We start from the raw sequence: 16574 nt of genomic DNA, 5'->3' as shown, positions 1-16574 counted from the left end.
GTAATCAGGGTACAGATAATAGTAACATAGTAGATGACGGCAGATAAAGACCCGAATGGTCCATCCAGTCTGCCCAATAACAGAATTTTATAAAGTATTCCCTGTACTTAAAGGCTGATGTAAACATATTTGCATACAGCCTATGGGGCTCATTTTCAAAAAAGGCAGATGTCCAAAAGAAAGCATAAACTGGCACTTGGACATCTTACTAGACTGAACTGGCAAGGAGAACTGCAATTCCTCTAGCACCCTCCCTCCCTCCCACCCACTGATCCCCCCCAGCCCCCTTCTGATGAACCCTACGCCCCTCCCCTCCACCATTCCCCGACACCCTCACACTCTCCTGACTTCCCCTCACACACTCTGTACCGTCCAATGAAACATCAGCATGAGAGAAGTCCATTCCCTCCTGCCAATAGGGCCACCTCTCTAATGGCGGCCCTACCCTCTCCCAGTGCACCTTGGGAGGGGGAAGCGCTGCCATTGAAGAGGCAGTCCTATTGGAAAGGAGTGGGCATCCCTCCTACCAATGTTTCATCAGAAGGTACAAGGGTGTGTGTGGGGATGTCGGGGGGAGGAGTGTAGTGGTATAAGGCTCAGCGGAAGGGGGCTCTTTGTGGAGGGAGCTGGGGGGGATCAGTGGGTGACTATATGTATGGCAGTGTTATTCAGCACCTCTCTATATAAACTTAAGTGGTATAATTTAGGACAGCCTTTTTTTCTAGTCTAAATTAAACCACATAACTATACAGATAGTGACTGAATATCAAGTTATACATATTTATTTATTGAGATTTATTTACCATTTTTGAGAAGGCAGTGGACATTAAGCTGGACATAGGTAATAGACAATTACAGCAGTAAGCATATTAAAAATAACAGTACAAATTATGGAACAGTATACAACCTAATTCTACATTTGACACTAAAAATTGTGTGCACAATTTAACTAAAAAACCATAATTGCGCAGTAACAATTATTGGCGTTAATTGGCAATAATTAAAATTTACGTGCGCAGCTTTGCAGATGGAATTCTACAAATGATAGGAGACTTGCGCCAGAAGACGTATGAGGAGAGACTGGAAGCCCTGAATATGTATACCCTAGAGGAAAGGAGAGACAGGGGAGATATGATTCAGACGTTCAAATACTTAAAGGGTATTAACGTAGAACAAAATCTTTTCCAGAGAAAGGAAAATGGTAAAACCAGAGGACATAATTTGAGGTTGAGGGGTGTTAGATTCAGGGGCAATGTTAGGAAATTCTACTTTACGGAGAGGGTGGTGGATGCCTGGAATGCGCTCCCGAGAGAGGTGGTGGAGAGTAAAACTGTGACTGAGTTCAAAGAAGCGTGGGATGAACACAGAAGATTTAGAATCAGAAAATAATATAAAGATTGAACTAGGCCAGTTACTGGGCAGACTTGTACGGTCTGTGTATGGCCGTTTGGTGGAGGATGGGCAGGGGAGGGCTTCAATGGCTGGGAGGGTGTAGATGGGCTGGAGTAAGTCTTAACAGAGATTTCGGCAGTTGGAACCCAAGCATAGTACCGGGTAAAGCTTTGGATTCTTGCCCAGAAATAGCTAAGAAGAAAAAATTAAAAAAAAAAAAAAAAATTTTAAATTGATTCAGGTTGGGCAGACTGGATGGACCATCCGGGTCTTTATCTGCCGTCATCTACTATGTTACTATGTAAAAATGTTATATGCGTGAATCTGAAAAGTGGGTGTGTGGCCACAGGAGAGGCATGGGCGGGTTAAAGGCGTTCCAAGAACTTGCACGCAGTCTTACGGCAGATCTGCAGCCTCATTTAGGTGCGAGGATTTACACCAGGTTTCACTTGGTGCAAATCCTCGTGCCCAAAACTGGGTGCGGATCTTGACACTATGGGCTGTTCTGTAAACAGCACCCAACTCATCCTTTTTTTTTTTTTTTCAACTGATCACACATAATTGAAAGAACCATGTCAAGATTAATTACACTTTTTGGTGGGTAAATGTGTGTACCATATATAAATATGAAAGAATGACGGCGGAATGTTTGGGGACTAGTAAGTCCTTTAAATGATGTATGGAGTCCATTGACTACTTTTGTTGCTTTACAGTAAGGGTCATGTTTCTTCCCTTTTCATTAGATTTCTTTATACATCCAGGGAGGGTGGGTGGGTGGGGGAAGTTAAATTATTTAATTATAATATTGAAATCACATCATATGTATTATTGTATTAATAATTAAAATGAGGATGGGAGAAAGTGAATGTTTAATATAATAATTGTATAGTTAATAGTGAGTTCTATACAATATTTCTGATTTACTAATTGTATAGCACTATCAAAGTTTAAAAATCAATAAAGATTAAAAAAAACCAAACAAACCCAGCACCCAAGTCAGAGCAATAGCACTTAACACTCATTTTTTCAGTGCCACCTACAGATTTTTGAAGCACTTAAGACAAACATACAAAGTACCACAGAAACCTATGGTATTTTGATACACATAGGGCCAGATTCTAATAGCGGCACTGTAAGGCAGTGTAAGGTGTCCTAACGTTGCCTAACGATTAAAAACCAATTAAAACACTGTTAAAAAAATTGGAGGTGCCTAAGGGCGCCACCAAAACCGGTGTAAACACTGGGCGTGGCCTTGGGCGCCATTAGGTGCCTCCTTAAATGCAATTCTCGTGAAAGGTAGGTGCTGGAAACGTAGGCCTTTAAAAACCCCACCTACATTTCTGGTGCCTACTTTTCACACAGCAGTGATTCTACGTGACCGACACATGAACGGTGCTTGCGTGGAGGCGCCGCTCAATAAAAGTGCCATCTGCAGAATCTGGCAAAGTGCTTTGAAAATGAGCTTTAAAAAAAATAAAAAAATCTTTATTGATTTTATTTAAAAAATGAGTCTTAAAATCTAGCCCATGTCTACAAAATACATATTAAAACGACTTAAACAGACACCATAGAGCAGCGTATCGCAAACTGTGTGCCCCGGCAGATTCCAGGTGCGCCCCGAGACGCCGCCAAGGAAGAGAGGCCCCGGCTGACTGCTTACAGGACGTGTCTCATGCAGCGAGAGACGCATCCTGTAGTCAAGTCGGCTGGCACCTGCACCTCTCCTCTTCACCGGCGCCTCTGTTCCTTCTCCTCACCTCTCCTTCTGCAGCACCCGCTCCCCCACCCCCACCGGAGGTAATAGGAGGTTCAGGGCTGCAGACGTCAACATGATGTCACGCATGCCCCGAGATTAGCATGCTGCAGCTTAAAAAGTTCGTGACACACTGCCATAAAGTGTAAGCAGAAGTGGATCATATTGACCGATAAGAGTGTTAGCATGCACTATGTCATGGCATGTTAGTAAACCTAGCCCTTAGACTGTAAGCTCTTTGGGGTAAGCATTTACCTAATGAACCTAAAATGTACTGTAACTCTCCTTGAGCTAGGGTTTGGAAAAGTGAGTGTGCAGACTGCAAACTACATTTAAATCTTGAGACGCATCAGTTCAAGTGACCTTCTCGGTTCTTTATTACTTCCAGATGCTGGGTGTTAGACACAAGGGCTAAGGAGGCATTTTACACTTTTCTGAGGCTGCTGTTTCAAAAGAGTGAATAAATACAGGATAGATATACCTGGCCGCTGTGCCTTCAGAGCTGAAAGGATCCCCTGCTCTATGGGCAGACTCAAACTCTCTTCCAGTTAGCAAGACCTGTAATGCAAAATAAAAAGGACAACAGGTGCGCTTTCAGTCACCAAAATACTACTAGTTTCTTATCAAAGGGTGTACACACAGGCAGATCTTTGGCGGGGCCCAAACTTACCCACGTAACTTATAGAATACTTTTAAGTTATGTTTGTATCTGCAGCAATTAGACACCAGCAGATACACAGGACCTCATCCATCAAAGCATTCCACAGATCAGGTTTACATGGAAAAAATATGTGCGAATATAGTGGAGAAGTTTACACAAACAAAGAGAATAACTCTGCAGAACATGCTTATAAGTTATACATAGGAACATAAGAATATCCTTAATGGGTCAGGCCAAAGGCCCATCAAGCCCAGTAGCCCGTTCTCGCAGAGGCCAATCCAGGTCACTAGTACCTGGCCAAAACCCAAAGAGTAGCAACGTTCCATGCTACTGATCCAGGGCAAGCAGACTATGGACTTTTCCTCCAGGAATTTGTCCAAACCTTTCTTAAAACCAGCTACGCTATCCGCTTTTACCACAACCTCTGGCAGAAAAAATATTTCTTCCTATTGGTTTTAAAAGTATTTCCCTGTAACTTCATTGAGTGTCCATTAGTCTTTGTAATTTTTGACGGAGTGAAAAATTGATCCACCTGTACCTGTTCTACTCCACTCAGGATTTTGTAGACTTCAATCATATCTCCCCTCAGCCATCTCTTTTCCAGGCTGAAGAGCCCTAACCTTTTTAGTCTTTCCTCATACGAGAGGAGTTCCATCCCCTTTATCATCTTGGTCACTCTTCTTTGAACCTTTTCTAGCGCTGCTATATCTTTCTTGAGATAAGGAGACCAGAACTGAATGCAATACTCCAGGTGAGGTCACACCATGGAGTGATACAGAGGCATTATAACATTCTTAGTCTTGTTAACCATCCCTTTTTTAATAATTCTTAGCATCTTGTTTGCTTTTTTTGGCCACCGCTGCACATTGGGCGAAAAGTTTCATTGTATTGTCTACAATGACACCCAGATCCCTTTCTTGGGCGCTAACCCCCAAGGTAGACCCTAGCATCCAGTAACTGTGGCAACGGAGATCAATTTTAAGTGGAGAAAAAAGCATCTAAAACACTTATCACAGCAATTTAGTAAAATACAGCTGCCACATTCTTATCATAGGCAAAAAAACAAACAAACACTCCAGTGCAAAGCCCGTCTTTATTCCCCTGAAGCAGCCATTTTTATTCAGCGAAACAAGGTCACTTGTCGGGGGTTTGATGAGTGCTTTTGAAGATATGGTGGAAGATGAGTCATCTGAGTAACTTCGGGCTCATTGGAGCCAGAAGAAACTTCACAGCAAGTTCAGATAAGTGACTGGCATGCGCATATGGCTGACGTCTGGTTCATTTTGTGGTTTAATGGAGATGTTAAAGTGGAGGGGGGTTTTCTTCACCTATGATAAAAACGTGGCAGCTGTATTTTACTAAATGTAAATTGCTGCAATATGTGGGGAAAAAAGCCTCAAAAATACTTAACAATTGATCTCCATTGTCGCTACTGAACATGGTAATGGCCTATGAGATCTGGCCAATTGGAGTCTTAGGCTACTCCAAAAGCATTCTAAGGCCCCTCCTATGGCGCATGGGCCAATCAGGGTATTAGGCCACTCCCCGGTACATCCCAGGATGCACCAGGAAGGGGAAGGCCCACCATTTTGTGGAAGCAGGCCTGCTGGCCGGAGGGAGTAAGCATTCCTCCTGCCGGTGATCTTCGTGAGATGGCAGCAGGAGGAATTGGGCACTCCTCCTACCATGGACATCTGGAGGTTCCGGCAGGAGGGACCCGTCATCCCTCCTGCCGGCTAAGTTCACGGCTGGGGGATTTCCTGCTGCAATCAGCTCAGCGACAACGTGATTCTCTAACCGGCGCCTGTGACATGGATGTTGGTTAGAGAATCGGTTATGTGTCTGTCCATAAGGGCAGACGTGACTCTATATAGGACACTCGTGTGCGATTCACAAAAGCCACTTGGGCGGCTGCTGAGACTGGGTGTCCTATACAGAATCTGGCCCATAGTGTATAACTTATAAGTAGAGATTGACCCAGGGACAACTTTGTCCTCGTCCCTGCAGGAACTCAATTTCTCCATCCCATCCCTGTGAGTTTTGTCGCTGTCCCTGTCCCATTCCTGTAAGCTCGGCTTTAACTGCACAAGCCTTGAAAACGTATGATTTTAAAGTATTTGAGGCTTGTGCAGATGAGGACAGAGCTTGCGGGAATGGGGCAGGAAAAGAACTTGTGGAGATGGGATGGGAAAATGATGGGGAAAAATGTGCCCCTGTGTCATTCTCTACTTAGAAGCAGTGACTTTGGAGAAATTTATACCCATTCTTACTTTTTTCTCTCTTTTGCTAGTAAACAGGTTTTCAGGCTTAATAGTACATGTAGAAGAGCAAGCTTATAGGAAAACAAGTGAAAGAACTTGTCAATGAGCAGTCCTAGAAAGCTCTGCCCTTTTGGGAAGTAACAAGAGCTGGTGAGTTTTGATGCAAGACCAGCAACTGCCAATAATCTCTTTAAATGACCAGTTTATGTACTAGTATGGGAGGCAAGGCACAAGGCTATCTACAACTAGGGTTACGATATGGCTCCAGAATGGAAGCAAAACCCAGATGTCTCAATCCATCCTCCTTTTTCTGGAGCCATACGGTAACCCTAGCTAAGACATGTCTGAAAGACTGCAAAGGGCAGTGTGGAGCTGGGGGGTGTATCAACATGTACAATACAAAGAGCAGTGACCACAAATCTAAACTGATGCAGAGATGAGATATTTTTTCAGCCTCCGTGCTCCGAGAAGAGTGAGAGCGCTTTTTCACCAACGACACTTCTCTGTATTGGTTCAAGGCTGGATTACTGCAATTCAGTGTATTTGGGTCTTTCAAAGGTCAGTCTGCAGAGACTTCAATCAATACAGAACACTGCAGCTAAACTTATTTTCGGTAAGAGTAAATTTGATCACGTAACCTCTCCGCTCAAGGAATTACATTGGCTTCCAGTGTATCTCAGAATTCAATTTAAGTGCGTTTGTATTGCATTTAAGATCCTATTTGGCATTTTTGCCACTTTGATTCCTTTAGACTGGAATGTTCATAGATCTCATCTTGCCAGAAGTTCTCAAAAATTAAAACTTACATTTCCCTCTCTCAGTGGTAAAAGCAGAACCTTTAAGAGATTTAGTCATTCTTTTGCTTTTAAATTAACCAAATTCTGGAATTCTTTACCGCTTACATTAAGAAGTTTAGGTTCTTTTGCTTTATTCCGGAAAGTTCTGAAAACCTTTTTGTTTGCTAAACATTTTGGAAATTAACTATTTCAGTCTACTTTTCCTTGTCAATGTTATGTATTATGTATTACATTATTGTTAACCGAGTTGAGCTCGTCTTGGTTGATGACTCGGTCTATAAAACTAAGTTTTAGTTTAGTTTAGGTTAGAGAGAAGTCAATATTGCAGGTGATGAATGAACAGGACGAGCTTCTCCTACTTCAAGCGTCTCACTTTGCTTTGCTTTCTAAGTTGCTGAGTCCATAGGAGTTCTGGGGTAGAGAATGACACAGGGACAAATTTTTCCCCGTCCCCATGGGAACTCATTTTCCCGGCAAGTTCTTTTTCTGTCCCTTGCCCTATTCCTGCAAGCTCTGTCCTCATCTGCACAAGCCTCAAACATTTTAAAATCATAAGTGTTCGAGATTTGTGCGGTTAAAGCTGAGCTTAAAGGAATAGGGCAGGGGCAGTGACAAAACCCATGAAGACGGGATAGGGAAATTGAGTCCCTGCGGGGTAGAGAGCTGCACGGGAACGGGGATGACGGGAATCCCGCGGGTTCCCCCTTTGGGTCACGGGGATCCCGTGGGGACGCCCCTAGGGTCGCGGGGATCCCGTGGGGACGCCTCCGAGGGTCGCGGGGTTCCTGCGGGGTTGGATCGCAGCGGGGTTGGTCGAGCCGCAAGGGTAGTCTCCTTCTCCTTACCTGCCCTGTCGCAGCACACAGCCGAACGGAAATCTTCCCGATGTCAGCGCTGACGTCGGAGGGAGGGCTTAAGCAAAGCCCTCCCTTCCTCCGACGTCAGCGCTGACATCAGGAAGACTTCCGGTCGGCTGCGTGCGGCAGGGCAGGTAGGAAGAAGGCAATGGCGTACGAAAGAGGGGGGAGGGGGCGGTCCGCCCCGAAGAATGTGCACAGCGGTCAGGTCCCCCGATCGACCGACAACAGGCCCGGCCGACAAATCTCCCTGCCCTGTAGCCGCGAATCTAAATTACCTCTTACAGCAGCTTCACTACTCCAGCTGCTGTAAGAAGGTAATTTAGATTCGCGGCTACAGGACAGGGAGATTTGTCCGACCGGGCCTGTTCTGTTGTCGGTCGGGTGCAAAAGCGCCACAAAGGTGGAGGCAGGGAGGGAGGAAAGGTGGAGTGGAGAAGAAAAGACGCTTAAGGGGGGAGAAGGCCGCTGAAAGTACTGGGGAAGACAAAGGGGTGGAAAAGAACGCTGAAAGGACATGGGGTAAATGGGAGGAAGGGGGGGGGGGGAAGGACCCTGAAAGCACTGGGGAAGACAAAGGGGGGAGAAGGCTGCTGAAAGGACATGGGGAAGGCAGAGAGGGGAGAAGGATGCTGCCTGACAGGACATGGGGAAGATGGTGGGGGAGAAGGACACTGAAAGGAAATGGGGAAGAGGGAATGGGAAGAAGACGCTGGCAGGGAAAAAGACAGAGGTGCCAGACTATGGGGGGAGCGGAGGGAAAAAGATGGGTGCCAGACCAATTTGGGAGGGGGGAGAAAGGGAGAGGCACAGTAACAGAGCAAATGGAAGACACAGAGAGAAGAGAGGCAGTGGATGGAAGGAATTGAATGAGAACATGAAGAAAGCAGAAACCAGGCAATAAAGGTAGGAAAAAAATTATTATTATTATTTTTTTTTGCTTAAGGATAAAGTAGTATATTAGTTGTGTTGATAAAAATTTATAAACATTAGAGGCTCTGGTAGAAACCCGTTTACAAAGTATGTATTCTTCCCAATTAATATTTCCAAATTAATAAAGTCTTTTTGCTTATTTTTAAATGGGTTTCTACCAGAGCCTTTAATTCAGTAGCATAATTAAATGAAATAACTATTTCTGTAGTTTATAGGGACAGGTGGGGACGTAGGGGATTCCTCGCGGGGACGGGCGGGGACGGAGGGGATTCCTCGCGGGGACGGGTGGGGACGGAGGGATTCCTCGCGGGGACGGGTGGGGACGGGTGGGAGTCCTCACGGGGACGGGTGGGGACGGGTGGGACTTTGGCGGGGACGGGTGGGGACGGGTGGGATTTCTGTCCCCGCGCAACTCTCTACTGCGGGGATGAGGATAAATTTGTCCCTGTGTCATTCTCTATTCTGGGGTTGTTAAAACCAGCATTCTGTTATTGGAACTAAGCCTTGCTATGGAAATGACCCTTCTAGCTAATTGCTACAATCAATACACACCCATGCTCCAAAATAAATTCGCTGGTCTTTCAGAGAAGCAGCATCTAGCTCAATACTACTACTTCTGGCCCTTCAAGCCTAGCCAAATATCGGACAGAGCCAAATCTTTTAAACACAGATATGGGAGCAATGCAAGGATGAATTTGGACCAGATAGATACCAGTCTGAGTCAAGTTTGTTATAAAATCAGGATTTTCCTCAGACATGCTGGAAAATTCCATCTACATTCCCAGGTAGATCTAGGAATAATCCAAAGTGGGTTCTAGAAAACTTTAAAACCAAATCATTTGTGTGCTCATGCCTCTCTTAACCTGTAGACCTTGCTCATTTCGCATTCCGGAAAGAAATTACAACCGTACTGTTTGACAAATTCATCTCCTAAACCGAAACCTCACCACTTACTAAGTTATATTTTCCCTCTGTCAATTTTGGTGTAATATGCTGCCCTTTTATCTATTTCTTATGTAATAAGTTGTACCCTCACTTCTTGCATTCTGTAATTCGCTGATTGTCCAGCCTTCTTCGATGTGAACCGCCTAGAAGTCTTTCGACTGTGGCAGTATAGAAGAATAAAGTTATTATTATTATTTCCTATTATCTATGTTAACAATCATTTCTTATTAATTACTACATATAGGATACGACTTCTCAATGGATTAGGGTTTTCCATATCCAGTGTTCTAAAAATCTTACTCAAGACTTCCTGGCTACTGGTTATGCTTGAGTCAATTCTTACCATTTCAAAGAATTCTCAGGCTTGTAAAATCAGAATTAAAGTGGCATTATAGTACATATTTCTATGTTCATAATACAAATAATGCCTACTGGTTTTAATATGTGATCTGGGTTAACCCTTTCAGGACCAAGGGACATATTTGTCCCATAACTTTAAAATCCTATAAATTTTGATTGGGATAGTCTACAGTTCTAAATTTGATATGTATGGATTCCATATGATACTGCCTTTATGTAAACAAAATGGTTCCGACATTCATTCATTAGCGTCGTTGCCAGATTGACGAGAAGATTCACTTGCCACACTGTCCATAAGCCAGAAGTGTGATTTTTAAAAAAAAAATAATGATATTTCACAAAAAAAATCAATTTTTTGGCATCTGCAAGCCCTTTTTACCATAAAAATGTCGTCAAAACCACAAAAATTGGCCTACGATCCTTATGGTCCTGAAAGGGTTAAACTTGTTTTCAGGTATATGTAGAATATAAGAATAAATGCAACATCAAGGCCTGGTCTCTTGAGGATACCTTCCCTTGCTCACAAAGCCTCCTCTTTTGATTTGCAAACCCTACCTCAAAACATATCGCTAGAAGGAATGGAAACATTTAAATAACACTTCATTTCCCTGATGATTTTGACTACGTTCTTTAAGTCCTTGGAGCCTAGTGTTTCTCCAGTGCTGCAGCCCTGTTTTGCATACCTGACTCTACATCGCTCCTCTTTCAGCACTGCACTTCACACAGATGCCGGTTTTTAAGAATTTAGAACCTAAATTAGCCTTTTGGAAAGTTGATTAGGGTTAAACACTAGGATAGAGAATGACATGGGGACAAATTTGGCCCCGTCCCCGCAAGGACTCAATTTCCCCTGTCTCTGTTCCTACCCCATCCCTGTAAGCTCAGCCTTAACCGCACAAGCCTCAAACACTTATGATTTTAAAGTGTTTGAGGCTTGTGCAGATGAGGACAGAGCTTGTAGGAACGGGGCAGGGACAGGAAAATAATTCTCTGGAATGGGAAAACGAGTTCCCGCGGGGATGGGGAAAAATTTGTCCCCGTGTCATTCTCTACTTGGGAGAACAGAATAGAAAATTGAATAAATAACTAGTGTGAAAAGCTTCAGACCCTGATAACCAGAGCTGGTATTGTGACATCATAATGCCTCATTCCACCAATGCCTAAGAGCCAGCCTCATCAGTGATGTCACAATGGCTTGATTGTCCTTTACTTGGCTCACTTTTACTACATTTTGATTTCTAGAGTAGTGTAGAGAATGACAAGGGGACAAATTTGTCCCCATCCCTGCAGGAACTCACTGTCACTGTCCCTGCCCTTGCCCCATTCCTGTAAGCTCTGCCTTGACCGCACAAGCCTCAAACACTTATGATTTTAAAGTGTTTGAGGCTTGTGCAGATGAGGACGGAGCTTGCAGGGACAGGAAAAGAACTGCTGGGGACGGGAAAATGAGTTCTCACAGGGACAGGGAAAAATTTGTCCCTGTGTTATTCTCTACACTAGAATCCTAAATTTGGATCCCTATAAATTGGGTAGCAATGGTGAAATGGAGTTGAGGTGAAGGTAAAAAATTAGCCACTTAAAAACTGATTTTCAGCTTCATATCAGTCTATATTAATCAGAAACACCTGCATCAAATAATCTGATCAGCTAAATGCTGACTGCATAAAATGCTTGAATTCAAGGACGGTAGGGCCCTCTTTTGGTTGGAAGAGGCTAAGCTTCACCCCTAACTCTACCACCTAGCTCCCATCCCGATTTCTCACGTTACATTTACACTAACAGGGTCTTTTACAAAATGTTTTTTGTACTTATTGCATCTTAACAGCAAAATTAAAAATGTGCTCAGTGCTAAGGTTGTGTTAATTATCAGGAGTGTGCCCAGCGCAATTACTGCATTGAAAACGGTACTAGTGCGTGTAAATCTACTTGCAATTTCTAGGGATTTACTTAGACCTGGATTCTCAAAATGGCGCGGTAAGCGCTGTACCACTGCCTAACTTAATTCATTTAACTGGCGCAGTAACTGACAGCGCTATTTAAAAACCAATTAAATTCTCATTAAAATACAAGAGTTGGTGCCTACAATGCTAGGCAATGGAATTGCACTTGGAGGTGGTGCATAACATCAATGTAGGCATTGTTATGGGCGGAGTTGACAGGCTCCACTAGGCATGATTCTCTGTCGAAGACAGGCGCCAGAAATGTAGACCTTTAAAGCGCTGGCCTACATTTCTGGCGCCTACCTTTGACAGAAGCCGCGATTCCGCTAACAGAGCTGTAACATGATTGACACCAGCCAATTACAACACTGTTTGCAGAATCTGGCCCTTAGTGCTTTCTCAGTTCCTGGCCCCCTAAAACAATATGGTGATGGTGCTCAAATTAGCACACACAAACCAGTAACAACCGGTGTGCATGTTTGGAAGCAGTTAATGTGCAATAATTCACACGTTAACTGTTTAGCACACTTCAATAAAAGAGCTTCTTTTGCATATCATGAATATTAATATATAATCGCCAGGGTCCACTATAAATGCGCCTGTTTAACTTTCAAAATCCTATATGGTATCCTCCCTCCTTTTATCCCTCTTTCTTGGAATTCCTCAAACCCTAATACCACCAGATCCTCCCACAAATTAAAACTATCCTTCCCCTCGCTAAAAGGCATTTCCCACACAGGAAAGCTAGGGACCTCCCTCCACTTCAAAATCACTGATCTCTGGAACAACCTTACCTCCCCTCTTCGGAACTTGAGCTCTCTCCAAGTTTTCCGCAAACATCTGAAATCTGGCTTTTCTCAAAAAATGTAAGTCTCCCTCCAACTTAGGAATCAAGGAAACTCTTATATCTTGGCATCCCAAGTCCTCTAAATTTTCTTCACACTTCTACCTCTAACCCTCTGTTGTAGTTCCTTCCTATTTCTCCTACTGTAAACTGCGTCGAGCTCTACAAACGTGGAGATGATGCGGTATACAAACCTAAGGATTAGATTAGATTAGATTTACATCCCATTTGTATATCATGAAAAGTCATATATTTCTGTTCATTTGCATATCATGAATATTCATATATTTCCCCGTTCATGTATTTTGAATATAAATCATAAACGGGACTGATCTTGAAAAGGAAATAACAAGGCAGAGCGCTGAAACACTATGTAGTTTATGTCAGGGAGGTCCAGAGGTGCAAATCATGGTGGAGCTGGACTTTCTAGCAATGATTTTCAATTTGCTAACTGGGTTAAGTCCCCGGATAAAGGTAAGACAATAAAAGGCTGCCCTGACTCTATTCAGGTTGTTATATGATTTCCAGTCTGAATACTGGCTGGTAGCCAGATAACTTTCGGTGGCCACCGACGATCCAGATATTTGGTACTGGTGCTCAGATTGGGCTCGGCCTTGAATATCTGGGTTATTTTTGCCCAAGGCAGTTAATGCTATCACTGTGGGCTCAATATCAGGACCACAGAATATTATTGTTCATTCGCATCGGCATTCTCAGATTAACGAATAAAATTTCCCTCCCCCTAAAACAATTGCAGAGCAAAAAGCAGGATATTTCATTTCACAACTTGACATACAAAATAATTCTATTCAAATTCTAGGGGTTGGACTAGAGCAAAGTTACTCACTTGTAGCAGGTGTTCTTCAAGGACAGCAGGTCCAGAATTTTCACATGTGGGTGATGTCACATAACCGACATGAAATTAATTTTAATAGAAGCAGCCCAGTGCAGACACTGCCTACCATGCATAGCTTTGGGAAAGGTCTGGCTGTGATCCACCATACACGCACGGATGCCTTCCTACTCGATGTGCGAACATGGGTACCAGTACCTCATTCTGATGGTATAATTGAAGAAGGTAACTCTAAGGGGAGATGGTAGGATATTTATCAGAACACTGGGATGGCTGTCCACAGTGACCACCTGCTACAGGTAAGTAGCTTTGCTTTCTCCAAGGACAAGCAGGCCCGATGTATTCCCATATGTGAGAATTCCTACCTATCAGGCTCACCAACAACAACAAGGTTAGCAAAATAGGGACTCGAAATGTTGAGGCCTCAAAGTCAATTAACCTGAAAATATAGTCAATTAATTGTGAAGGTGCAGCCTGGAACAGAAAAAAGTGGGCCTATGGAGATGGAGTTGGATTCTAGATACCAAACAAATTATGCAGGACTGTCTGACCAAAAGGGCTGTCATGTCAGCTTATCCTGCTCAAGGCAGTAATGAAAGGTGAACATGTGGACTGAAGGGTTCATAGGCAAAAGCGCGCAACGACAAAGGCGCGCCAACAACCCAGCGCAGACAACTGAGCGCAAGGCGGAAGCGCGCCAAAGAAAAACAGTATTTTAAGGGGCTCTCATGGGGGTGTTGGTGGGGAACACCCCCCACTTTACTTAATAGAGATTGTGCCGGCATTGTGGGGGGTTGCAACCCCCCTCATTTACTGGAAACTTAACTTTTTTTCCCTCTTTTTTTAGGGAAAAAGTAAAGTTTTCAGTATAATCTGGAGGGTTACAACCCCCCAAACCCCCACAACGCCGGCGCGATCTCTGTTAAGTAAAGTGTGTGGGGGGGGGGGTGTTCCCCACCAACACCCCCCGGGGAGCCCCTTAAAATACTGTTTTTCTTCGGCGCGCTTCCGCCTTGCGCTCAGTTGTCTGCGCTGGGTTGTCAGCGCGCCTTTGTCGTTGCGTGCTTTTGACCTGTCAACGGACTGAAGAGTACGTTGCAGCTTTTAAAATCTCCTTGATGGAGACTGATCTCAAATGGGCTACCAATGTAGCCGTGGCTCTGATGTTCTGAGCTGTGACATCACCCTCCAGAGACAGCCCACCTGGGCATAAGTGAAAGAGATGCAGTCCATTAACCAACTGAAAATAGTGTGTTTGACAACAGCTACTCCCATCCCATTTTTTGTATGGGTCAAAAGAAACAAAAAGCTGGGTGGACTGTCTATGGGGTTTAGTCCACCCCAAATAGAAGGCAACAAGGCTCGCTTGCAGGCCAAGGCGTACAGTGCACTTTTGTCCGGATGGGCATGAGACTTTGGTAAAAATGGCAGAACAATTGACTGGTTAAGATGGAGATCCCTTAACACCTTAGGAAGGAACTTAGGGTGCATGTGAAGAATTACTCTATTTTGATTAAACTTGACACATAAGGTGGATCAGCTATTAGGATCTGAAGCTCACTGACTCTGTCAGCTGAAGTGACCATCACCAAAAATACAACTTTTCAGGTCAGATACTTCAGATGACATGAATCCAGTGGCTCAAAAGAACTTTCATCAGCTGGGTGAGAATGATGTTGAGATCCCATGACATGATAGGAAGTCTGACCAGGAGTTTTGTCAACAGCAAACCTCTCATGATTCAAATAACAAGAGGCTGTATAGAGATGGGTTTACCTCCCATACATAGATGGTCTAGATCAGGGGTGTCAAAGTCCCTCCTCGAGGGCCGAAATCCAGTCGGGTTTTCAGGATTTCCCCAATGAATATGCATGAGATCTATTAGCATACAATGAAAGCAGTGCATACAAATAGATCTCATGCATATTCATTGGGGAAATCCTGAAAATTCGACTGGATTGTGGCCCTCGAGGATGGACTTTGACACCCCTGGTCTAGAGCTTTGCCCTCACTCCTGATGGCAAACCTTCTCCATTTTAAAAGAATAACATCTCTTAGTGGAAGCTTTTCTGGAAGCAAGCAAGATTGTGGAGGCACCCTCAAGCAAATTTAAAGACTAAAAATCTACACTCTCAACATTCAAGTCTTGAGAGCCAGGCATTGGAGGTTGGGGTGCAGGAGAGACCCCTTGTTTTGCATGATGAGGGCCAGAAAAAGAGGGAACTAGATCTGTCTCAGCCAGAATAGAGTGATTAGGATCAGCTTTTCCCGATCTTGCTTGAGTTCCTGCAAAGTTTTCTTTAAGAGAGGTATGGGAGAATAAGCATACAGAAGATCTTTCTCCCAATGGAGGAGAAAGGCATCTGATGCTAGTCTGCTATGTTATCTGAGCATAGAATAAAATTGAGGGACTATGTTATTGTAATGAGTAGCAAAAGATTCATCAAGGGGGTGCCCCACTCTCAGAAGATCTTGCAGGCTATGCCCAGTTGAGAGACCAACTAGGTACTGTACATCATCTGTGGAACCATCCATTGAAGAATGGCTCACTGCCACTTCCTGACACGAGGTGGGTAGGATCCTGTACCTGGCTGCTTGTTTACATAGTACATCACAACCTGGTTGTCAGTTTGAATAAAAACAATTTGGTTCAGAGTCAATCTCAAAAAGCCTTTCGAGCATTCCAAATGGCTCTTAACTCCAGGAGATTGATGTGAAGATCTGCCTCCTGAGCAGACCATTCCCCTTGGGTATGAAGCCCATTTACGTGAACTCCCCATCTGAGGTTGAATGCATCTGTTGTCAACACCTTTTGAGGAGATGGAATTTGAAATGGGAGTCCCATGGTCAAATTTGGTTGAACTGTCCACCAGAGTAGGGAGTAGATTCTTCATAGCTTGACTGGGAAGACAGAGTCTATCGAAACCCTCTAAGATGGAAGTGAGCCATGGGAGTGACATGCACTGTAGAGGCCATGT

The 16574-nt window shown here is 43.9% G+C and overlaps 1 protein-coding gene across 1 annotated transcript in view; it reads right to left on the bottom strand.

Moving 5' to 3' along the window:
- SHROOM3 (shroom family member 3) overlaps nucleotides 1-16574 on the bottom strand; it is a 500538-nt gene that overhangs the window by 27591 nt on the left and 456373 nt on the right. The window contains exons 6-7 of the mRNA XM_033963245.1: nucleotides 3627-3703; nucleotides 1012-1104 (exon numbers count right to left, since the gene is read on the bottom strand). Coding sequence (XP_033819136.1) covers nucleotides 1012-1104; nucleotides 3627-3703 — 170 coding nt within the window. The remainder of the gene's footprint in view (nucleotides 1-1011; nucleotides 1105-3626; nucleotides 3704-16574) is intronic.

Source organism: Geotrypetes seraphini, chromosome 1 (assembly GCF_902459505.1).
Source record: "Geotrypetes seraphini chromosome 1, aGeoSer1.1, whole genome shotgun sequence".
NCBI classification, from domain to species: Eukaryota; Metazoa; Chordata; class Amphibia; order Gymnophiona; family Dermophiidae; genus Geotrypetes; species Geotrypetes seraphini.
Note: the sequence above shows the minus strand (reverse complement) of the source record. Positions and strands in the feature narration are given on the sequence as shown.